Source organism: Chlorocebus sabaeus, chromosome 8, assembly GCF_047675955.1.
Source record: "Chlorocebus sabaeus isolate Y175 chromosome 8, mChlSab1.0.hap1, whole genome shotgun sequence".
Lineage (NCBI taxonomy): Eukaryota > Metazoa > Chordata > Mammalia > Primates > Cercopithecidae > Chlorocebus > Chlorocebus sabaeus.
This window is the reverse complement of record NC_132911.1, coordinates 39525607-39551969: the sequence shown is the minus strand read 5'-3', so window position 1 is coordinate 39551969 and position 26363 is coordinate 39525607. Positions and strand designations below refer to the sequence as shown.

The 26363-nt window shown below is 36.0% G+C and overlaps 1 protein-coding gene across 3 annotated transcripts in view; it reads left to right on the top strand.

Moving 5' to 3' along the window:
• Positions 1-25536, top strand: part of ADAM2 (ADAM metallopeptidase domain 2) — a 114273-nt gene extending 88737 nt beyond the window's left edge. Inside the window, exons 14-20 of one of the 3 annotated variants that reach the window (XM_037983544.2) lie at positions 1745-1850; positions 6997-7180; positions 13164-13241; positions 13453-13591; positions 16278-16437; positions 24373-24436; positions 25202-25536. In XM_037983544.2, the coding sequence (XP_037839472.2) occupies positions 1745-1850; positions 6997-7180; positions 13164-13241; positions 13453-13591; positions 16278-16437; positions 24373-24406 (701 nt within the window). In that variant the 3' untranslated portion in view covers positions 24407-24436; positions 25202-25536. Of the gene's footprint in view, positions 1-1744; positions 1851-6996; positions 7181-13163; positions 13242-13452; positions 13592-16277; positions 16438-24372; positions 24437-25201 lie in introns of those variants that run through there. The other 2 variants (XM_073018638.1, XM_037983545.2) reach the window with 2 other exon arrangements.
• The last annotated feature ends 827 nt before the right edge of the window (positions 25537-26363 follow it).

The window sequence follows — 26363 nt, the reverse complement described above, 5'->3', positions numbered from 1 at the left end:
GAAAGTCAAGATTTTTTTTTCTTCATTTATTTTCACTTAACTGAGCTCTAAATCAAATCAAGTAGCCTCAACCACCTGGTCGTAGAGATTTTTTCCAGGGAATTGAAAGTTTAGATAAAATATTTTGGTAAATTATTGACTGCCTCTGGGCATAGTGCTTTAACAGAGCTCCAACAGAGATGTGACGTCTTCATTAACTGTAAGCCTGCTGACTTTCATCTATCATGAGACACTGAGAACAAATGAGAATATGCCCAAGTTAAAACATCACTGACCCCTTTGTTTATCAATTCTATCAACCAGAACTACACCAGAGAAACAGAATTCTTGGGATATGTAATTCTGCACTCTCTCTTCCTCTCTGTAGGTAGATAGATATGGATATAGAGATATTTTATTGTATATAGAATTTTGAATGTATGTCTATGCAAATAATTGGCAGATGAGATTGTAGGGCTGGCTAGGCAAGCCTGAAATCTGTAGGGCAAGACAATTAAAAGGGCAGAATAGAAATTTTAAGCATAAATTGAAGTTCACAGGCAGAATTTTTTTCTTTTTCAGGGAAGCCTGCTCTAAAGGTCTTCCAACTATTAACAATTAAATCAGGCCCATCCAGATTATCTAGGATAATATTTCCTAAATAAAATAAACTTATTGTAGACTTCATTACACCTACAAAATACCTACAGAGCAATGCCTAGATTAGTGTTTAGTTGAATAATTTGGGACTATAGCCTAGCCAAGTTGACACATAAAATGTATCATCACACTGTCTTTCAGTAGTTTCTCTTGGATACCTAAAATTCATTTTGATCTGTAGATTTTGGCTTTATTTCTTTGTTTTGGCCTATATTTTGTCTACCAGCAATGGTTTGCTACCCTAGCCAAGGTTAAAATTTTGACCTCTTACCCATAACCAGCTTTGCAAATGACCTCTGGGACAAAATGAACTGTTACTTTTCAGTTCACTACAGCATCTGTGGGTTGCTGCTGAGATCTGAGTCTGTCCACTCTGTTAGTGAGACTTCACTCAGCCTCCTGAGTAGCTGGGACTACAGGTGCCCGCCACCACACCCGGCTAATTTTTTTTTTGTAGTTTTGGTAGGGATGGGGTTTCACCGTGTTAGCCAGGCTGGTCTCGATCTCCTGACCTTGTGATCCACCCGCCTCGGCCTCCCAAAGTGCTGGAATTACAGGTGTAAGCCACCGTGCCTGGCCATGTAGGTTGGATCTTATGATAATTAAAATTTTACAGATTGTGCATGTGGATTTGATGATGGGGGGGGCGAATGAATCAATTGTGACACCAATATATTTCTGGTCTGAGGAAATTATGGTGTAAAACATAAGATAATTGGTTAGTGGTTTGACTTGAAAAGACATTCATGCTAAAACTTAAAATGGACAAATAAGTCAATATGGGAAAAAAGTTTCCTACCTGCTAATAGATATGATATGCATTTATAGACTTACTATGATTAGAGGCTAAACTGAATACAGTGGTTAACTCTGGAGTATGTCTAGGATATGTCTTTGAACAGCATACCAGAGTCCTTTCAATTTTTAAACATTTCATTGAAGTGGTTTTGTGTGATCTTAAATCTAGATTTTATTTTGATTGTTATAGTATGATCTTATTTTGTACAATGAATATGTTAAACCATTTCAGAATTTTAAGTGTATTTGTTAATTATTTTTAATTAACATAAGTTTGATATGACTAACCACACCTTTCTATTTTCAGAAGCAGAGTTTGGTCCTACAGAATGTTATTCTTACCTTAATTCAAAGACTGATGTATCTGGAAACTGTGGTATAGGTGATTCAGGATACACACAGTGTGAAGCTGAGTATGTTTTCAGAAATCTGTCTTAGACCTTCTATTTATCACCTTATGTTTGAAAATAACGTCAAACAATTAAGTTTATATGTAAGCAAAATATCCCCTGAACATAAAGTAAGACCATGTTTATTCAAATTATAAATATCATAGACACATTGCTCCTCTCCTGTACCCAAATTATCCCTTGTACTTTTCCACAAAGTGTTTAATTTTCATACAGGTACATTAATTACCCATCAATCATTTTTATTATACATGCTATTACTTTAATTTTCCTTTTTTTTCTTTGAGATGAGTCTCACTCTGTTGCCTAGGCTGGAGTGCAGTGACGCTATTTAATTTTTACAAAGCATGACAATTCTCCTAGTAACGAAGTTAAAATACATGAATTAAGAAGCATGTTTTGTTTGTTTGTTTGTTTGTTTGTTTAAGGAGTCTCACTCTGTCGCCCAGACTGGAGTGCTGTGGCGCGATCTCGGCTCACTGCAAGCTCCGCCTCCCGTGTTCACGCCATTCTCCTGCCTCAACCTCCGGAGTAGCTGAGACTACAGTCTCCCGCCACAACGCCCAGCTAATTTCTATGTATTTTCAGTAGAGACGGGGTTTCACCGTGTTAGCCAGGATAGTCTGGATCTCCTGACCTCGTGATCCACCTGCCTCGGCCTCCCAAAGTGCTGGGATTACAGGTGTGAGCCAGCGCGGCCGGCCGAGCGTGGTTTTTAAGAATATGTGCTCTACAGCCAGACATTTTGGTTTTAAATCCTAACTCCACTCTTTACCTATTTGTGTGACCTCAGGCACGTATTTCAGTTATTTTTTATATATGTAAAATATGCATATTAATAACATCACCAGTTTGGTGCCAGTGGTGACTGATACGTAGTATGTACTATATGAGTGCTAACTATTATCTGTTACTATTATTTTGTAAATTAGAACTAGAAGACCGGGCGGAGTGGCTCACCTGTAATCCCAGCACTTTGGGAAGCTGAGGCGGGTGGATCAACTGAGGTCAGGAGTTAAGAGACGAGCCTGGCCAACATGGTGAAACCCCATCTCTACTAAAAATACAAAAATTAGCCGGGCATGACGGCGGGTGCCTCTAATCCCAGTTACTCAGGAGGCTAAGGCAGGAGAATCACTTGAATCTGGGAGGCAGAGGCTGCAGTGAGCCGAGATTGCGCCACTGCACTCCGGTCTGGGCGACAGAGGGAGACTCCACCTCAAAAATAAATAAATAAATAAATAAATTAGAACTAGAATGTTACTGATACCCATTCCTTTGTTGTAAAATTTTATGTTGATATTATTTCAAAAGTAAAGTAAAACTTCTGTAACAAATTTCTAGTTTTCATGAATAGTGCAAGGAATTCCCATATACCCTTTGCCTAGGTTTACAGGCTGTTTACATTTTTCCTACTGCTTTGCCCTTCTGTTGTTCTAACTTTTCTCTCCTCTCCTCTCCTCTCTTCATAATTACGTTTCTGAACCGTTTGAGTGTAAGATGAAAACTGTGCTTGTTTATTCCTCAATATATCAGTGTGTTTATCTTGAAAATAAATACATGTTCTTACATAACTTATTATAGCTATCAAACATGGTTCATACTGAAATTTCATTCATTGTTCTGAGTAATTTTAGGCTATTTTCCTTGTTCAGGAACAAACCCAGTGTCAGATATTTATATTTACTCATAATGTATTTTTAGAGTTCTTTCATTTGGAACGTTTTTGTTTTTATTTGTTTATTTTTATTAGTTTTTTAAAAATACTATCAGTTAAGTAATTTGAAGAATTTTCCCACAATTTAGGTTTCTTTGAAATTTTTCATAATTATATGTAAGTTATACATTTTGGCATGTTTGTCACTGAAGTGATGTTGTTGTACCCTGGATTTTTTTAAAGGTATGTGCCATTTTCTTTCAGTATTGGACATTTTAGGTTAAATGTTTTGATAAAGTCATTATTCTCTAAATCTTTCAACTGTGAAATTACTGTTTTCTTTCTGGGTTTAACATGTAATTTTGGAGGAGTTGTATTGAGACCCTGGGCGTATTCTGTTTCTCCTCAAACTTTAACTAGTTTTAAAATTCATTAGTGATTTTCTAACTGTATTATTGACTTTGTCCTTATTAGCTAGAAATGTACTGTAGGAAGAAGTAGTCACTTCTATACTTTTATTTATTTACTTATCTATATATTTATATGTATCAGTTTAGACACAGTAATTGTTATTTTATTTAATAGAATAGAATACATTACTATCGTTATTTATTTTGATACTTTCTCAAATTATCTTAATTTCGACTATTGGAAATCCCTTTGAGTTGGTTAATGTGTCCTTTTCAAAAGCCTGTATGACTTTTTAATAACTTCCAAATCTTTCCAGCACATGAAAAGATGTTATAGGCTGCATTGCACTTCTTCTACTTCTGTTCTGGATTCAGCTATTTATCCAAGGAGCCTTGATTCCTTTTCTTTTTTTTTTTTTTTTTGAGACGGAGTCTCGCTCTGTCACCCAGGCTGGAGTGCAGTGGCCCGCTCTCTGCTCACTGCAAGCTCCGCCTCCCGGGTTCGCGCAATTCTCCTGCCTCAGCCTCCCGAGCAGCTGGGACTACAGGCGCCCGCCACCTCGCCCGGCTTATTTTTTTGTATTTTTAGTAGAGACGGGGTTTCACCATGTTAACCAGGATGGTCTCGATCTCCTGACCTCGTGATCCGCCCGTCTCGGCCTCCCAAAGTGCTGGGATTACAGGCTTGAGCCACCGCGCCCGGCTTAGAAGACGGTATTTGAAAATAAATACCTAAGCACCAGTAGACTGCATGTCTACTGTTTCTCGTTACCTCTCAACCTTCTCAGTCAACAGAGCTAGAACATGCATTTCATAAATGCACCTACATGTAGCACATATTCATTTATTTAAATCTCTGAATTTAAGACATGAACTTTGTAATAATTCAAATTCTAATTAAGTACCGTAAAGTACATCTTAGTATACAAGTTGCTTCCTCATATACTCACGTTCCAAATGTACAGAAATTTGCTTTGTAACTGCTAAAGTATATACTTACTAAAGGAAAACGTCTAGCTATTCTGACTACATTTTCCTTTGCATCATTGATCCTTTTTATATTAGCTGCGTTAAAGGGCTTCTCTGCTGAATGCAATGTCTGGGTAGTATTGGTATCGATATCTAGTAATTTATTTGCCCTCTATGTTATATTTCACTTTTTCTTTGTATGTGTAGCATATTTTTAACTTTGTATCATATAATATGACTATTATATAATAGAAATTGCATTCACTTTTGCTTTTCTGAAGGCTAGAATTTTGTAATGGAAGGGATTTAACACTGTGTCTCTGCACTGTGTCTCTGCACAGGAGCTGAAAACATTGTTCATTTATTTATGCCTCCAGGAGATGCTTTTTATGTGCTCCCTGGATTCTTCACCACACATGCTTCATGCTTCATTAGTTCAGTAGTCATCCAGGTTTCAGGCTGAATATAAATCTGAAATTTATATTCAGATTTTACTGCTCAGTCTAAGTTTCCAGTCAACTAACTGATATTAGGCCTGTATTTTAGTTATGTCCTTGGATTATTCAAGCTAAGAATCTTCAACCTTGGATGTGCTTTCATAAATTATTAAACAAAGCCACATCTACAGAATATCTGGTGCTGCAGTTCCCATTCTTAAAGCTCAGTTATATAGTCCTTTCCTTTCTGGTTACATTCCAGTGCCTTCAAAGTGTAAGCGTGTGTGTTTTAGATTACACTTCTACCTTACTACAATGCCTTCCAGCCAAAGACCACCAAGAAGGCAGCTGAAGTTGAACAAGTTGGGTTTTTTTTACATGTTAGGTGGTGAGAGTGCACATTATGAGAAATTGTGGAGCATGCCACATTTCTGGAGATTTGGACTTGAGTTAGGTGATTTTTAGGAAGGTTTCAGGAAATAGACACTTGCTGTAAGTTAGATGTTTTAAAGTAGAGATATTAATAATTGTATGATTGTGTATCTTAATCTTATATATGAAGACGGAAGACTAAAGTGAAGCTAAAGCTGTAATTGCTAAAGAAGCAATAGTCACACATATTAGTTGAATGTCCAGTAAATTTGTGGCTTGGACAATGTTTGTTTCTCATCTGTATTCAGACACGATCTATGAAGTGAACTTGCTTATTTTCTTAATCTTTCATGGTCGCAGAATGGCTTTGCCTAAGCTTGATGTTCTATGAAATTACTTAATGTTTAACAGGTGTGTACATGCCCTATGAGTGTAGAACAACTTTTATCAACTCCAAGTCCTTGCTTGATGATGCCTGACCACTTCAGGGGCTGGTTTGCCCATTTTCGTTGTCTTCTTTTGACCAAAGGGAGAAAAGTTCAGACCACAGAAAACTGCTCGAAGACATCTAGATTTTCATCACTGCTGAGATTTTGCTGATTAGGAGGCTATTTAGATAACATATGTTGTCTATCTCAACATATGTAGTTGATCTAGGGTTAGTCACTCTGCCTCCATGGTTTCCTGAATCTTCTGATGTAGCAATGGTCATGTGGTAGCATTTAAGATTCCAAACAGGATGCAAGGGCCAAATAAAAATCTTATGGTTTGTAGCATGTACTATAGGCAAATGCTCACATTAATCTGTAGGACATACTACCTTATGTGATATATATAGTGATAACCCTGTAGTATTAATCAGTGATTATTTTTGTTAATTAATGTGAGTGACCTTGAAATCTTCATTTTAAAAATCACTCAAAAGGTGAAAAGATGTTAAATTCATTTGAACTTGGGTTTGATTTTGTTTCAGTTTCAAAGGAAAGTGAAGGAATCACAAAAAAAGTTGTCAGGCTAACTAGGGAATATTAGGTTCGTGCAAAAACGATTGCGGCTTTTGCCATTAAAAATGTGGCAAAAACCACTATTAGTTTTGCACCAACTTTAGTTCATAATTACTAAAATGTTCAGTTATTATTGGCAATTTAGGCAAGGCCCTTTTTTTTTTCTGGTGTTTTAAAATGAATTGCATATATTCTCTTGCAAACCTTGAATACTTTATTTAAATCTATCAATTTTAGAAATTATATTACTGTACTTCTCTAAATTAAAATTAATAATTTTTATTTATGGATAAATTATAGCAATCTGCAGTGCGGAAAATTAATATGTAAATATGCAGGTGAATTTTTATTACAAATTCCAAGAGCCACTATTATTTATGCCAACATAAGTGGACATCTCTGTGTTGCTGTGGAATTTGCCAGTGATCATGAAGACAGCCACAAGATGTGGATAAAAGATGGAACTTCTTGTGGTTCAAATAAGGTAGGTAGTCTTTTATTCCCAAATAATTTCCTAATATTTTAGACTTTGTCCTTTTTTGAGACGAATGTCACTCTCGCCCTGGCTAGAGTACAGTGGTGTGATCTCTGCTCAGTGCAACCTCTGTCTCCTAGGTTCAAGTGATTCTCCTGCCTCAGCCTCTTGAGTAGCTGGGATTACAGGAGGTACTGCCATGCCCGGCTAATTTTTATATTTTTAGTAGAGATGGGTTTTTGCCGTGTTGGCCAGGCCGATCTCAGACTCATGACCTCAGGTGATCCATTCACTTCAGCCTCCTAAAGTGCTGGGATTACAGGCATGAGCCACTGCACCTGGCCTAGACTCTGTTCTTAAATGATACATAATTAGTATTTTCTCTCAGAATTTAAGTGCATATTCAATACAGAAAATCAGGAAAAAAACAAACTTTAAAAGAATAAAATATTTGCAATCATGCATAGATGACATTGCTATGACTATTTCATTGGTTATTTAGTACTTTTTTCATTGAAATGTGTGTATTACCTGAATTGAGAACCGCATTGTTCATTTACTGTATTTTATTAAATTATCTCATATTACACAGAGAATACATCTAATGTCATAAATTATCTTTTGGTATAATTATTTTAAAATAGCCATTAAAATAATATATGCCCATTTTACTCATGAAAAGAATAAACAAACTCACAGAATAAAGAAAAAGTCAATCAAAGTCACATATCTGAGATGTAATAACTTTTTATTTTTAGGAACCTTCCATCAATTTTTCATAGACATGCACACACACATGGAGTTGTAGAATATTTATCTGTCTACATATCTATCTTTCTTACTTTGCATTCAATGTGGTAGCTATGCATATATATCAATAGTTTTTGCCTTTTGAGTTTTTTTATTATATGAAATATGAACTACTTACATACAAACACATATATACATAAGGAGGTGCAAGCTCAAATTAGTGTCATGTTTAAATTATAAAGCCTCTCTGGCTTAATAAGTAACAGAATACAGTAAGCCCCTTATTGAAGAAAAGAGGGAAAGGAAAACTATACTAACTTTACTAATATTCATTTAGAAAATCAGAAAGTAAGAGTGTATACAAATAAAAAAATTGTCATTCCAAATTCTCACACAAAATGTAAGTCATTTAAAAAATTGTGCAACACATTTGCTTTCATTAAATTTAGTTTGAAAACTTCTTACCAAATTAATGCTCAAGACTATCTTACATTTTAAATTCTCCATTGTTTCTACACAGGTTAAAATATGTTATGTGAGGTAGGAATTGCACAGGAAATGGGAACCACCAAGAGTGGCTTAAATAGTTGGTAGTTATTTTTTTCCCATACTACAAAGTAATTGTGGAGTTTGTCCATCCAGTGCAGTTACTGGGTGCCATTATGTCATCAATGATCCAGACTCAGTCCAGTTTTTAGCTATAGATCTTGTTTGTGACCCTCTTTCATATTGCCTTCAAAATGGTTGATTGGAACTCCGGTTATATCCACAGTTAGTGAATGGGATGAAGAATGTATGACAGGCAATACCCTGCCACAGTGTTCATGACAAAAGTGATGTCTCATCAAGTAGCCATTTAGGGACACTAGGATGAGGATGGGATGAGTTGGAAAAATAATACATTTTAAATCAACCATGTATTTGAGAAACTAAAAAACCACACACAGGCCTAGGAAAGATGCATGCTCAGAAGGGATCTGGGATGACCGTAAGCTTTATATTCAGGTCAACCCCAAAGTTCAGATAATACTAAAGAAATTAGTAAAGAACTTTACAGAACAGAGGCATTCTACAAACTTGGGCAAGGTGGCAGGTTGTTTAATTGCCCCATTTTCATGCTATTTCTTGCCTAAATACCTTGTTTTTCTTTGTGTGTGTGTGTGTGTGAGTGTGTGTGTGGTGTGTGTGTGTTTACTGTTTTATAGGTCCTGTGAAATTCTTGCTTTAAGGAGGTGGTGGATTTACTATTCCGGTGGATTTACTATTACTTGCACCCTCTAAAGCTATGGGCTGAGCTGTACCTTGGACCCTTTTAGCCATAGCTAGAGTAGCTGGGATGCAGGGTGCCAAGTCCTGAGGAGGTATAGAGCAGGGGGACCCTGGGCCCTGCCAAGGAAACCATTTTTCCCTCCTAAGTCTCCGTGTCTGTGATGGGAAGGGCTACCATGAAAGTCTCTGATATGCCTTGGAGACGTTTTCCCCCCTGTCTTGATGACTAACATTTGACTCCTCATTACTTATGCAAATTTCTGCAGCAGACTCTAATTTTTCCCCAGAACAAGGGTTCTTTTTTTCTATTGCATCATCAGGCTGCAAGGGTTTCCAATTTTTATACTTTGCTTCTTCTTGAATGCTTTGCTGCTTAGAAATTTCTTCTGCCAGATAGCCTAAATCATCTCTCTCAAGTTCAAAGTTACATATATTTCTGGGGCAGGGGCAAAATACTGCCACTCTCCTTGCTAAAACATAACAAGAGTCACCTTTTCTCCAGTTTCCAACAAGTTCTTCATTTCCATCTGAGACTACCTCAGCCTGGACTTCATTGTTCATATCACTAAGCGCATTTTGGTCAAAGTCATTCAACAAGTCTCTAGGAAGTTCCAAACTTTCCCACTTTTCCCCATCTTATTCTTAGCCCTCCAAATGATTTCAATCTCTGGCTGTTACCCAATTCCAAAATTGCTTCCACATTTTGGGTATCTTTACAGTAGCACTCCATTCCTTGTACCAGTTTTACTGTATTAGTCTGTTCTCATGCTGTTAATCAAGACATGCCTGAAACTGGGTAATTTATAAAGAAAACAAGATTTAATGGGCTCACAGCTCCACATGACTGGGGAGGTCTCACAATCATGGCAGAAGGGAGGAACAAAGGCATATCTCACATGGAGGCAGGCAAGAGAGTGTGTGCAGGGGAACTGCCCTTTGTAAAACCGTCAGATCTCATGAGACTTATTCACTATCAGGAGACAAGCATGGGAAAAACCTGCCACCATAATACCTCCCACCAGGTCCCTCCCATGACACTGTGGGTATTGTGGGAGCTACAATTATGTCTCCACCATAATCTCTTGCCCCAGGTGTCTGCAAATGTTACTCTCCCTGCAGCTTTCCCTAGCAGTCTATACTGCTTCTTTCCATCTGAGATTTGAGTTAGGCAAATCAAAAACCAGTCCTTAAGGCAGTTACCAGACAAGTTAGAAGATTGCCAATAAGATCTGTGCTGCATCCTTCAGTTTGAGGGAAGGGATTGAGAATTTAGCTGCTGCCTCATTCAGACAAAAATGCCATAAAATTTTCTACCATTTGGACTGTGACAATGTGTTCTTCAGTATTTTACTGGTTGCTACAGACCTTTGATTGTTGCTGGAGCTCCTATAATGTTATTTCAGCCTGATTTTATTTTGTTTCCTATATCACCATTTTTCTGATGTACCTCCCCAGACTATTTATTGAAAATTTGATATAACCTGCTTGGAATTCTGCCACTGTTGTAGGGTGCAAATGATCATTTAAATCCAAAATGCTTGGTCATTGGTGGCCACTGGAGGAGTGCTGCCTTCAGTTTTAGTTGTTTTTGTGGAATCACATTGTTTCACATTTTCTGAACCTAAAAATGATTTTTATCTCTGGCACAATTATGCCTTTAGAAAAAGAGTATGAGCCTGGCCAACATGGTGAAACTCCATCTCTACTGAAAATACAAAAATTAACTGGGCGTGGTGGCACACACCTGTAATCGCAGTTACTTGAGAGGCTGAGGCATGAGAATTGCTTGAACCCAGGAAGCATAGGCTGCAGTGAGCTGAGACCATGCCACTGCACTCCAGCCTGGGCAACAGACTGAGACCGATCCTAGCTCAAAAAAAAAAAAAAAAAAAAAAAAAAAAGATAGTATGTACAGATTTTATTTCACTTAGTATTTTAGTCCCTCCATAACAAGAGGGTTTCTGTAGGAATCTATTCTGCCTAATGACAATAAAAAAGGCTGCATTATGAGTCTTATCTCAAAACAAAAATAAATCTGTTTTAGAGAGTTTGGTGAAGAATAAAAAAGAATTGTATTTTTTATCTAATATTACTATTGCTATATGGTTATAAATATTTTTAATTTTTTTTAGCTAGTCTCTTAATTTGGATGCTATTTTTCCCTAGCGAAACTTCCTGCATGATGCAACTGAAGTTAAGCACTCTGCCTCAGGCATGTTAAAGCAAAAACAAACAAACAAACAAAAACCAAACAGACAAAAACAAAAAACCACAACAACACTTCATTGCAGAAAAAGGGTACCAGTAATACCAACAACCCTTCCTCAACTTTTGTTTCTCTAGACAATTAATATATTTAATGGTTCTAAGAATTAGGTTTACTTTTTTCTGGACAATAGCTCTGCAAATTATATATCTAACTTCTCTATTTAAATTGTAGTTAGGTGTGAAGGAAGCATGCTAACAAAATAGATTTATAACTACAGCAACACTAATCTGTATACAGTATCCAGAGCTAGTACTTTTTATGCTAGTACCACAGCCATCCAAGATAACCTGGCCATCTATTAATCATTAGTCCATTTCCCTGTAAATCTTAAACAGAGGTATGCATTGCCATAACTCTCCAACACAAAAATGTATTTTTTCATACTCAATAATATTGGGCAAAAACTATGTGAACAGATTAACTCTCTGACTTTAAAAGTTAATGTGTTATGATCCTATACTATAAGAGAAAAAAATCTCCCAAAGTATTGCCAATATTCTTTAGCAAACTTTTAAAATAAAAAAATATTTCCAATTACATGTTCTTGGGCTTACCATTAGTCGCTTTGGGTGTTTGTATGAGTTCATCAAACATTTCTTGTTCTTTTGAAACATAGTATTATTTGATATAGGTCGAAAGTGATCTCTGAAGACAATTACTAAACCTTTGTCTTTATGCTTAACTTTCCTTATCTCAGTTGATTTAACTACCAGCAAGAGAATTAAACAAGTCAGAATCCTTGGTGTCATTCATCCATCTCTTTTTGCTACGTATATTACTCCAGCTCAGCTGGTTTAAACTTTCTATCTCAAATACATCTACTGGTTTCTATCCTCATTGCCACTCAGTTTCGCTGTATGGTTATCATTTTTGTGGACCACAGCAATGACATTCTAACTTTGTATCTTCAGGCTATTGCCCTTTCCATTCTCTTTTCCAAAACCTACTTTTATCAGCTTTCCCTCTTCCAATATGTAAATACAGCAAATTGCTGTATTTGGCCAACTTGCTCATGAAGAATATAAGATTCTACACAATCATGCCAATAAATATCTCCTCTCTTATAATATCAAGTGTTTTGTTTGTTTCTCTCTCTTTGTTATGATATGAACAAGATGAGATTTGTGTTGTTCACTGATGCCTTCTTGGGGCCAGGTACATTTGTAGGACTCAAATATGTATTTAATGAATGACTGAATGGCCACACTGCCCTTTAGATTTCTCAAAGGTTCAATATATTCTTCCAAGGCAAAATCATTTTAAATATTATTTCTTTTTTATAATACTCTGTCTTTTACTTCTATACCAATTAATTCTGATCTATCATCAGGGCTCAATGAGAAGGTTTTACTGTTCTCAAATATTTGACACATTTCCTGTATTTTATGCTTTCATAAATCAATGTTTTCATTCCAGCACTTATTACATGCTTATTTGTGTTTTACTCATTTCATATTTGTACCTGCTATCCCAATCTAAGCAGGGAAGAAGCTGTTATTGTTTTGTTTACTCCTAGGTAATCAGTGTCTCATCTAGTGCTGGAAAGATAGTAGCTCAATACATTAACTATTCATTGTTAGTATTCTAATTCTTGTTGCTAAGAATTATTAGTCCATGGTAATATGGTATGGTATGGAATGCTTTTAATTAAATGGCAACTCTAGATGGCATGTCAATTAACTTATTTTTGCTCATCCTTTTTAGGTTTGCAAGAATCAAAGATGTGTGAGTTCTTCATACTTGGGTTATGATTGTACTACAGACAAATGCAATCATAGAGGCGTAAGTAGCATACTATGAGGTGAAAATAGAAATCATTGAGTCTAATTTTAGGAAACTAAATGCATTGCTACACACACACACACACACACTCACCACACACAACATATAGGAAAATTGGCCTTATCTGACATATATATTATTTTATAATTCTACTTGAACACATATAAATCTAGTTGCTTATCTTATAAGGTGATATTTCTCCTTCTTTTAGGTATGCAATAACAAAAAGCACTGTCACTGTAGTGCTTCATATTTACCTCCAGATTGCTCAGTTCAATCAGATACATCGCCTGGTGGGAGTATTGACAGTGGCAATTTTCCACTTGTAGCTGTACCAGCCAGGCTCCCTGGTAAGTATTAATAATAAATTGAAAATATAATTAAAACATAATTTGAATGTATTAAATTTAATAACATAATATTTTGTCTACCAATTTATATCTAGACTATATTTGGACATTAAACTGCATACGAATATGTATGTTTTACTTCCACTTCCAGAGAGTAATATATTACAACATATGCAGCATGTGTTATAAATATGATATATCAGTGAGAACCCAGGCGTAAAGATAGAAATCACTTTAGTCTTTCAAACAGAAAGAACACAATGTAAGGCATCTGGTAATTGCATAGATGAGATGATTATCAGAGAAAGGTGAGGCAACCCAGAAAATGACTACCACTTTTTAGGGTTGGAGGGACAATAAAAAGAGGTGGTATTACTAGAATCAGAATCTGGGCTATTTAGCATGATGTATAACTCTGGTCAGGGATATATAGCAGGATTGGAACCACAGGGAGAGTTACTGTCCAACATGAACTGGAGGTATAGAGAATATACAGTCACTGTTGGTGATGCTGGTGAGGAAGGGGGAGTAATATCAGAGCTATTTTTACTCTTCGAATCCTCCAAATTTTACTCAGTGATTCCCAGTGATAAAAACTGACTGGAAGACAGCAGATCAAGGAACTCGGGCAGTGTGGCTCCCTGTGATATTGATCAAAGCAGAGGAAAAGCGTAGATGAATTTTAGAGAAAGCAAGAAGTTAACTGGCATATCCAATGATACTTAGGGCCAGGAGATTTCTTTGACATAAAAATCTAAATGTACACACAATTAGGGCCATTTTTCTAATTTTGAGTCATAGGTAGTTTCCACATTAATTCCAGTATCTAGAAATATTATATTTTATGTTATATAGTAATAGATTAGTAAGTTTAAAACTTTGTAATTAATGTATTTTCAAGTTATTTCCATTTTACTAGCAACAATTAGCTTATCTTCCCATTGGCTGCAATTAATTGTTTCTATTCATGCACACACATGCCATTTCCCAATGAGCAGTGGAGACCACTCCTTTCCAGGTTGGTTTTAGTGGTATGATTGATCAACAAAATGTGAAGAGCTAACATTCCAGGACTCTCGTGGTCTTCCTACAGACCCTATCTAGGTATTTTGGAATCCTTACTTCTCTCTTTCCTGGAAATCTCATTCTCTCATTCACTTCTTGAAAATTATCAGCAATATCTGAAATTTGATTGCACTCAGAAACAAAAATACAACCATCTAATAAGCTCTCCTCAAATTTATAACCAACAAAATTGTGAGCAAAATAGAATGTTTTAAGTTACTAAGCATTGAGGTAATTTCTTACATGGCAATAAATAATTTAAAAAATTTAGCTACTGCTATGTTGTGTAATAGAAATCTAAAATGTGGCCTTAGCTTTGAAATTGGATAGTGCATGGAAGATAGAAAGGCAGGAAACTACTGAAGTATTAGTGCATGTTGAAGTTGGTGAGCAATTCAAGGACAGTTTAAAAACACGTTGCAGAAAGTGAAACCATTATTATGAAGTGGTAAATTGTTAGGCATCACTGCTGCCTTTGGTAATGTGGAAAATTGAACTCATGGCTACTATGAAATGACTGGGAAAAAACATTAATGAGACTTTCTAGGACATTGGTCCATGCAAAGATTTTATCGGTTTGAAAGTAAAACTAATTTTCATTCTCCGCAAGTTTCTTAAAGTAAGAAACAATGAAAGGCCAAATTTGAGATTAGAGCAATAAAATTTTATATCAAACTAAAATTAAGCAAGGCCTTTGACTGTAAACACCTCTGTTAAAATCTCGGGAAAACCTAAGTTGATATCTCTTAGAGAGTCATTCATCCATACAAAAGGCCTTCTAAGTATTTTATGTAAATGCATCATAAAAACTTTCAAACAATAAGGCTACTAAGAATTTTAAACTGGTAATTTCATAGCAGCCTCACAGGATCCAACAGAGAAAGGCATATGTCAAAGAGATTTGTGAGTGTGGCCTTTGTTTAATGGATTGTGGTTTTATTTGATACATGAGAAATTCAAAGGAATTATATTAGCTCAGATTGAAAATGATCAAGGTAGCATATATGTTCATTGGTCCACAATAAACTACAGGCAAGAAACAGGCTGATAAAGGTAGTCAGATGTGAAAAGGACTATTTGGATTATAAACCAAAGAGCATAAACAAAAAGTCAGAAACCACAGTTCTTCTTAATCTGTGGGTGTATTTTTAAAATCACCACCAAAAAATAAATAAATAACAACAACAAAAAATTGTAGGCATAGATGGTTTCACAGGTGAATCAAACCAAATTCTTGAAACAAAGCAATATTATTTTCAGAAAATGGTAGTGGGGAAGTTCCTGTCAACTCATTGTATGACGAAAACATAATCCTGATGCCAAATTCAAACAAGGAACTCAACAAAGAAGAAAATCACAAAACAATATTCTTCATGAATAGAGATATAAAAATCCTCAACAAAATATTGGCCATGACATATAGCTATCCATTTTAAAAGGAGTTACAAGAGTCACTTTGGGCACTCACATTTTCAAGCTATCTATTTCATACAAAATATGTTAATTTTAAAATTCTTAAATTGTTCAAAGGTTCTATTCTGGTAGACTTAGTAAAATACAGAAATATCTTCACTATATTTCTGGTGCTTGCTTTCAAATCTTTGATTTTTTTCTCTCCTAGAAAGGCGCCACATGGAGAACGTTTACCATTCCAAACCAATGAGATGGCCACTTTTCTTATTCATTCCTTTCTTTATTATTTTCTGTGTACTGATTGCTATAATTGTGAAAGTTCATTTCCAAAGGAAAAAATGGAGAAGTGAGGACTATTCAAGCGATGAGTACATTGATTTCATATTTAAGATTTGTTATTTGTATAATTTATGAACATAGTCAATAAATAGCAATGTAGTAGATGTAATGAGTAATAATCAAATTCAGTTATTGTCTTTATATGAGAATTTAATAACTCATATATGAATAACTAATGGCCAGCAGTGGTGGCTCACACCTGTTATCCCACCACTTTCTGAGGCCAAGGTGAGTGGATCACTCAAAGCCAGGAGTTCAAGACCAGCCTGGGCAACACAGTGAAATCCCATCTCTACAAAAAAATACAAAAATTAGCCAGGCGTGGTGTCATGCATCTATAATCCCAGCGGCTCAGGAGGCTGAGGCAGGAGGATCACTTGAGCCTGGGAGGCAGAGGCTTCAGTGAGCCAAGATTGTGCCACTGGACTCCAGCCAAGGCAACAAAGAGAGACTGAGACTCAAAAAAGAAAAAATTATACACACACACACACACAAACACACATACACATACATATATACATATATAATAATTGCAATTTTCGAGGCATGCCCAAGATGGCCGAATAGGAAGAGCTCCAGCCTCCAGCTCCCAGCGTGAGCAACACAGAAGACAGGTGATTTTTGCATTTTCAACTGAGGTACCAGGTTCATCACACTGGGGCATGTCAGACATGTGCAGCCTGACCAGCGAGAACTGAAGCAGGGTGAGGCATCGCCTCACCTGGGAAGCACAAGTGGGAAGGGAATCCCTTTTCCTAGCCAAGGGAAAATGAGGCACACAACACCTGGAAAATCAGGTAACTCCCATCCTAATACTGCACTTTACCAAGGATCTTAGCAAATGGCACACCAGAAGATTATATCCCACACCTGGCCCAGAGGGTCCCATGCCCTTGGAGCCTCCCTCATTGCTAGCACAGCAGTCAGAGATCTAACTGCAAGGCAACAGCAAGGCTGGGGGACGGGTGCCCGCCATTGCTGAGGCTTAAGTAGGTAAACAAAACCCCTGGGAAGCTCGAACTGGGTGGAGCCCACCGCAGCTCAAAGAGGCCAGTCTGCCTCTGTAGACTCCTCCTCTGGGAAAAGGGCATAGCTAAACGAAAAGCAGCAGAAACCTCGGCAGAGGTCAATGCTCCTGTCTGATAGCTTTGAAGAGAGCAGTGGATCTCCCAGCACAGAGGCTGAGATCTGAGAATGGACAGACTGCCTGCTCAAGTGGGTCTCTGAGCCTTGAGTAGCCTAACTGGGAGACATCCCCCACTAGGTGCAGACCGACACCCCACACCTCACACGGTGGGGTACACCCCAAGACGAAGCTTCCAGAGCAAGAATCAGACAGCAACACTCACTGTTCAGAAATATTCTATCTTCTGCAGCCTCCACTGCTGATACCCAGGCAAACAGGGTCTGGAGTGGAACTCAAGCAAACTCCAACAGACCTACAGCTGAGGGTCCTGACTGTTAGAAGGAAAACTAACAAACAGAAAGGACACCCACACCAAAACTCCATCAGTACGTCACCATCATCAAACACTAAAGGCAGATAAACCACAAAGATGGGGAAAAAGCAGTGCAGAAAAACTGGAAATTCAAAAAATCAGAGTGCATCTCCCCCTCCAAAGGAATGCAGCTCATCACCAGCAACAGAACAAAGCTGGACGGAGAATGACTTTGACAAGTTGAGGAAGAAGGCTTCAGTCGATCAAACTTCTCAGAGCTAAAGGAGGAACTACGTAACCAGCGCAAAAAACTAAAAACCATGAAAAAAGAATGGATGAATGGATAACTGGAATAATCAATGCAGAGAAGACCTTAAAAGAACTGATAGAGATGAAAACCATGACACGAGAAATACATGACAAATGCACAAGCTTCAGTAACCAACTAGATCAACTGGAAGAAAGAATATCAGCGATTGAAGATCCAATGAATGAAATGAAGAGAAAAGAGAAGTGTGGAGAAAAAAGAGTAAAAAGAAATGAACAAAGCCTCCAAGAAGTATTGGATTATGTGAAAAGACCAAATCTACATCTGATTGGTGTGTCTGAAAGTGATGGGGAAAATGGAACCAAGTTGGAAAACATTCTTCAGGATATCATCCAGGAGAACTTACCCAACCTAGTAAGGCAGGCCAACATTCAAATTCAGGAAATACAGACAACGCCACAAAGATAATCCTCAAGAAGAGCAACTCCAAGACACATAATTGTCAGATTCACCAAAGTTGAAATGAAGGAAAAAATCTTAAGGGCAGCCAGAGAGAAAGGTCGGGTTACACACAAAGGGAAGCCCATCAGACTAACAGCAGATCTCTTGGCAGAAACTCTCCAAGCCAGAAGAGATTGGGGGCCAATATTCAACATTCTTAAAGAAAATAATTTTAAACCCAGAATTTCATATCCAGAAAAACTAAGTTTCATAAGTGAAGGAGAAATAAAACCCTTTAGAGACAAGCAAATGCTTAGAGATTTTGTCACCACCAGGCCTGCCTTACAAGAGACCCTGAAGGAAGCATTAAACATGGAAAGGAACAACAGGTACCAGCCATTGCAAAAACATGTCAAAATGTAAAGTCTATTAATGCTAGGAAGAAACTGCATCAACTAGTGAGCAAAATAACCAGCTAATATCATAATGACAGGATCAAGTTCACACATAACAATATTAACATTAAATGTAAACGGACTAAATGGTCCAATTAAAAGACACAGACTGGCAAACTGGATAAAGGGTCAAGACCCATCAGTCTGCTGTATTCAGGAGACCCATCTCACATGCAGAGACACACATAGGCTCAAAATAAAGGGATGGAGGAAGATCTACCAAGCAAATGGAAAACAAAAAAAAGCAGAGGTTGCAATCCTAGTCTCTAACAAAACAGACTTTAAACCATCAAAGATCAAAAGAGATAAAGAAGGCTATTACATAACGGTAAAGGGATTAATTCAACAGGAAGAGTTAACTATCCTAAATATATATGCACCCAATACAGGAGCACCAAGATTCATAAAGCAAGTCTTTAGAGACTTAAAAAGAGACTTAGACTCCCATACAATAATAATGGGAGACTTTAACACTCCACGGTCAACACTAGACAGATGAATGAGATAGAAAGTTAACAAGGGTATCCAGGAATTGAACTCAACTCTACACCAAGCAGACATAATAGACATCTACAGAACTCTCCACTCCAAATCAACAGAATATACCTTCTTCTCAGCACCACATCACACTTATTCCAAAATTGACCACATCGTTGGAAGTAAAATACTCCTCAGCAAATGTATAAGAACAGAAATTATAACAAACTGTCTCTCAGACCACAGTGCAATTAAACTAGAACTCAGGACTAAGAAACTCAATCAAAACTGCTCAACTACATGGAAACTGAACAACCTGAACCTCAATGACTACTGGGTACATAACGAAATGAAGGCAGAAATAAAGATGTTCTTTGAAACCAATGAGAACAAAGATACAACATACCGGAATCTCTGGGACACTTTTAAAGCAGTGTGTAGAGGGAAATTTATAGCACTAAATGCTCACAAGAGAAAGAAGGAAAGATCTAAAATTGACATCCTAACACCACAATTGAAAGAACTAGAGAAGCAGGAGCAAACACATTCAAAAGCTAGCAGAAGGCAAGAAATAACTAAGATCAGAGCAGAACTGAAGGAGATAGAGACACAAAAAACCCTCCAAAAAATCAATGAATTCAGGCGCTGGTTTTTTGAAAAGATCAACAAAATTGATAGACCACTAACAAGACTAATAAAGAAGAAGAGAGAGAAGAATCAAATAGATGCAATAAAAAATGATAAAGGGGATATCACCACCGACCCCACAGAAATACAAACTACCATCAGAGAATACTATAAACACCTCTACGCAAATAAACTAGAAAACCTAGAAGAAATGGATAATTTCCTGGACACTTACACTCTCCCAAGACTAAACCAGGAAGAAGCTGAATCCCTGAACAGACCAATAGCAGGCTCTGAAATTGAGGCAATAATTAATAGCCCACCAACCAAACAAAGTCCAGGACCAGATAGATTCACAGCTGAATTCTACCGGAGGTACAAGGAGGAGCTGGTACCATTCCTTCTGAAACTATTCCAATCAATAGAAAAAGAGGGAATCCTCCCTAACTCATTTTATGAGGCTAACATCATCCTAATACCAAGGCCTGACAGAGATGAAACCAAAAGAGAATTTTAGACCAATATCCCTGATGAACATTGATGTATAAACCCTCTATAAAATACTGGCAAACTGAATCAGGCAGCACATCAAAAAGCTTATCCACCATGATCAAGTGGGCTTCATCCATGGGATGCAAGGCTGGTTCAATATATGCAAATCAATAAATGTAATTCAGCATATACACAGAACCAAAGACAAAAACCACATGATTATCTCAATAGATGCCCTACATGCTAAAAATTCTCAATAAATTTGTATTGATAGAACATATCTCAAAATAATAAGAGTTATTTATGACAAATCCACAGCCAATATCATACTGAATGGGCAAAAACTGGAAAAATTCCCTTTGAAAACTGGCACAAGACAGGGATGCCCTCTCTCACCACTCCTATTCAACATAGTGTTAGAAGTTATGGCTAGGGCAGTCAGGAAAGAGAAAGAAATCAAGGGTATTCAGTTAGGAAAAGAAGAAGTCAAATTGTCCCTGTTTGCAGATGACATGATTGCATATTTAGAAAACCCCATTGTCTCAGCCCGAAACCTCCTTAAGCTGATAAGAAACTTCAGCAAAGTTTCAGGATACAAAATCAACGTGCAAAAATCACAAGTATTCTTATACACCAATAAGAGACAAACAGAGAGCCAAATCATGAATGACCTCCCATTCACAATTGCTTCAAAGAGAATAAAATGCCTAGGAGTCCAACTTACAAGGGATATAAAGGACCTCTTCAAGGAGAACTACAAACCACTGCTCAGTGAAATAAAAGAGGACACAAACAAATGGAAGAACATTCCATGCTCATGGATAGGAAGAATCAATATTGTGAAAATGGCCATACTGCCCAAGGTAATTTATAGATTCAAAGCCATCCCCATTGAGCTACCAATGCCTTTCCTCACAGAATTGGAAAAAACTGCTTTAAAGTTCATATGGAACAAAAAAAGACCCTGCATTGCCAAGACAATCCTAAGTCAAAAGAACAAAGCTGGAGGCATCACGCTACCTGACTTCAAACTATACTACAAGGCTACAGTAATCACAACAACATGGTACTGGTACCAAAACAGAGATATAGACCAATGGAACAGAACAGAGCCCTCAGAAATAATACCACACATCTACAGCCATCTGATCTTTGACAAAGCTGACAAAAACATGAAATGGGGAAAGGATTCCCTATTTAATAAATGGTGCTGGGAAAATTGGCTAGCCATAAGTAGAAAGCTTAAACTGGATCCTTTCCTTACTCCTTACATGAAAATTAATTCTAGATGGACTACAGACTTAAATGTTAGACCTAAAACCATAAAAACCCAAGATGAAAACCTAGGTAATACCATTCAGGACATAGGCATGGGCAAGGACTTCATGTCTAAAACACCAAAAGCAATGGCAACAAAAGTCAAAATTGACAAATGGGATCTAATTAAACTAAAGAGCTTCTGCACAGCAAAAGAAACTATCATCAGAATGAAGAGGCAACCTAGAGAATGGGAGAAAATGTTTGCAATCTACTCATCTGACAAAGGGCTAATATCTAGAACCTATAGAGAACGCAATCAAATTTACAAGAAAAAAACAAACAACCCCATCAAAAAGTGGGCAAAGGATATGAACAGACACTTCTCAAAAGAAGACATTCATACAGCCAACAGATACACGAATAAATGCTCATCATCACTTGCCATCAGAGAAATGCAAATCAAACCACAATGAGATACCATCTCACACCAGTTAGAATGGCGATCATTAAAAAATCAGGAAACAACAGGTGCTGGAGAGGATGTGGAGAAATAGGAACACTTTTACACTGTCGGTGGGACTATAAACTACTTCAATCATTGTAGAAAACAGTGTGGCGACTCCTCAAGGATCTAGAACTAGAAATACCATTTGACCCAGCCATCCCACTACTGGGGATATACTCAAAGGATTATAAGTCATGCTGCTATAAAGACACATGCACACATATGTTTACTACAGCACTATTCACAATAGCAAAGACTTGGAATCAACCCAAATGTCCATCAGTGACAGACTGGATTAAGAAAATGTGGCACATATACACCATGGAATACTATGCAGCCATAAAAACGGATGAGTTTGTGTCCTTTGTAGGGACATGGATGCAGCTGGAAACCATCATTCTCAGCAAACTATGGCAAGAACAGAAAACCAAATACTGCATGTTCTCACTCATAGGTGGAAATTGAACAATCAGATCACTTGGACACAGGAAGGGGATCATCACACACCAGGTCTTATTGTGGGAAGGCGGGGGAGGGATAACATTAGGAGGTATACCTAATGTAAATGACGGGTTAATGGGTGCAGCACACCAACATGGCACATGTATACATATGTAACAAACCTGCATGTTGTGCACATGTACCCTAGAACTTAAAGTATAATAAAAAAAAAAAATGTTTGTCAACCAATTATACTTAGGAAGTTAAGCAAATATATTACGTGTGATGAATAATGCAATATGAAAAGTTTAAAGGAGTTTAAGTTCATAAATGAGACCAAAATTGATCAGAGCCTTCTTAGAAGTGATTGCTAAATTTTCTAGATCTATAATTAAAATAATAAGTTATTTAAGCTGAAATTAAAAGTGAAAGGACAAACTAGGTTTTTCCTTTTATTTATAACTTTAATAAATTGAATATTAATTTTTTAAACTTAAAAAAATTGCAATTTTAATCGTATAAGAATCTGGACTTTTTAGGGGCAAGATTAAAGTTTAGCTGTCCATTAAAGTTTATCTTTAAATTTATCTATCTTCTTTTATTATTTGATCTTGTTAAATATGTATTTTAACTTAATAATACTTAAATAACTTTGTAATATTTATATATCTTAGTGAATTTTTATCCTATTTTAATGAAAGGTAATAGGAAAACCCAGAAAAGTAATTTAGCTTTTTTTTGGTAGTAATATAAATGGAAACACAAGCAGTTAGAAGTAGAAAAAGATTAAAAATTAATATGTAATAAAAGACTAAAAATCTAGATGATAGCCACATCTATTCTACAGAAAATATAATAGAAATAACTCTTTATTAAAAATAAAAATGTCTGAATATATGCTACAAGAATACAAGTAAACATTAAAACTAGATTATTTATTTTCAAGAAAAATGCTATAAAATGATTTCTGCCTAGGAGTTATATAACTATGTCCTTCATTTTACTTGAAATGAATTGAATTTCATTAAAATACTTAAAATAATATGGCAATGTAAATGAGGAGGGAATATATTTTAAAAGTTGATTTGAAATTGCTGAAATAATATACAGCACCTAAACTAGTCATAACAGTCAATACTTAGGTATGCTAAAGTGGTTTTCTTATATTGGATAACTATTGTGGAAAAACTGATATCAAATATCTTTAGGGAAGAAAACATAGCTAGTAAAATGAATAAAAATTAATAGGGTTGAAAACGAATGGCAAAAGAGTTTAAAGATACTTAACCAATAATATTATGAATATAAAAGTGATCTAAGTTTATTTTCAGGTAAACATATATCACTGTGCTTTTTTTCATTTCAGTGATGCAAAGATGTGCATTATTAGTCTTGATTACCAGGGCAGAGATGTTCTTAGTGATAGGGTATTCTCAAATAATGGGTGAATCCAGTTCTTAGATAAAAATTCAGAACTGTTTCAAGACTGATAGATAATACAGAGGTTTGTAAAATCATCCTGAAGAAAGTATAATATTATTTTTATTTTTAATATGCAGGCAACCTGAAAGTGAGAGTGAACCTAAAGGGTAGTCTGGACAACAGAGATGCCATGATATCACTGTAAGTTTCTTTCACTTTTTAAAATTTAATTTACTTGAAGTACTGGGATATGTGTGCAGACTGTGCAGGTTTGTTACATAGGTATACATGTGCCATGGTGGTTTGCTGCACCTTTCAACCCATCATCTAGGTTTTAAGCCCCATGTACATTTGGCATTAGTCCCAATGCTCTTCCTCCCCTTGCCCCCAACCCCTGACAGGTTCTGGTGTGTGATGTTCCCCTCCCTGTTTCCATATGTTTTCTTTATTCAACTCCCACTTATAAGTGAGAACATGCAGTGTTTGGTTTTATGTTCCTGTGTGTGTTTGCTGAGAATGATGGCTTCCAGCTTCATCCATGTCCCTGCAAAGGACATGAGTGAGTTCCAGATATTTTAAGGATGGGGGGTTGGTGGGGGGGAGGAAGAGAGAGAGAGAGAATGCATAGATGAATACATATTAAGTAGTGACAGTCATATAGCTATATATAATAAAAATAAATTGAAGAATATTTTCAGAATTATATTTTTCAGAATTTATAATAGACATGATCAAGATATAAATGATACTGAAATTTTTCACTTAAAAATTTCTTACAGTGTTATTCTAAAATTCTTTTCTCTAGTTAATTTTACTTCTTTAGCATTTGTGTATTTAAAATGTTGGCTAAAAATAAATTGCATGATATAGGTCTACTTTGCAATAAGGTTACTTGCATGCTATTTGTTGAACTAGCTGTCATTGTAACTTACTTGTTGATAAAGGTGACTTTTTTCATTTATTCAGTCTTTTGGAGTAATTATCTGCGATGGATGGACACAAAAAAGTGGAAAAAAAAAAGAATGTACATTACCTGCTTTCCTGAGACTCAAACCTGCATATTGTGATTTTTAATTTGACCAGAAAATATGATATATATATTTGTATAATTTCACAGATAATTTACTTATTAAAAATGCATGATAATGAGTTTTACATTACAAACTTCTGTTTTTTTAAGTTATCTCACACTATTTCTGTTGGTCAATAGACACTAATTCTGTCAGTAGGGGCATGGTATAAGGAAATACCGTAATGTAATGAGGTGGTACCGTCATTAAAAGCCACTGTTATATTTCAAATTGCAATGGTATGTTGTTATGTTATAGTGTCATGGTCTGTAATCAATCAAAGACAATGATCCTAAAATTTGGAAAAATTTTTCACCATATGCTGCTGAAAAAAGATACATTTTCAGGTATATAAACATTCAAAGTAAAGGATGAACAAATATACACCACAAGAACTTTCTACAAAATAAAGCAAATAGACTTTAAGTCTACCAGCATTACTAGAGATAAAAGAAGAATGTATCCTAATGCAAAAAGTCAAGCTATTATGAAGTTATAATCATTATAATTAAAATATTTTGCAACTTTTAATATAACTTCAACATGTACGAAGCAAATATTGATAGAACCAAAAGAGAAGTAGAAAAATCATCAAATATAGTTAAGGATTTGAGCAACACGATTGACAAAAATGATCTATTAGATATACACAACAACTTTAAAATACATATTTTAAGTCCATGTGAAAGATTTACTGATATATTCCACATGCTTGGGCATAAAACACGTCCAAACAATTTCTCATAACTGAAATATTTCAGATTATGTTCTCTAACTAAAGCAAATTTAAGATAAATATATTATAAAATATAAATTCTCCAAGTATTTGAAATGAACAATACATTTCTAAACAATTCATGGACCAAAGAAGAACATTCAATGGAAATTTAAATATACTTTGAACTGTATGCTGTAAAAGTATAGAAAAAAGAATGACTGACGTAGCTAGTCCTTGCTTCGTAGGAATCTGAAACTACTTGAAGATGTTAAAGGAAAATTGAATATAAGCCTGTAACTATTTTTAAATTAATTGAATGTAAGAAATAATATAGAAAAAG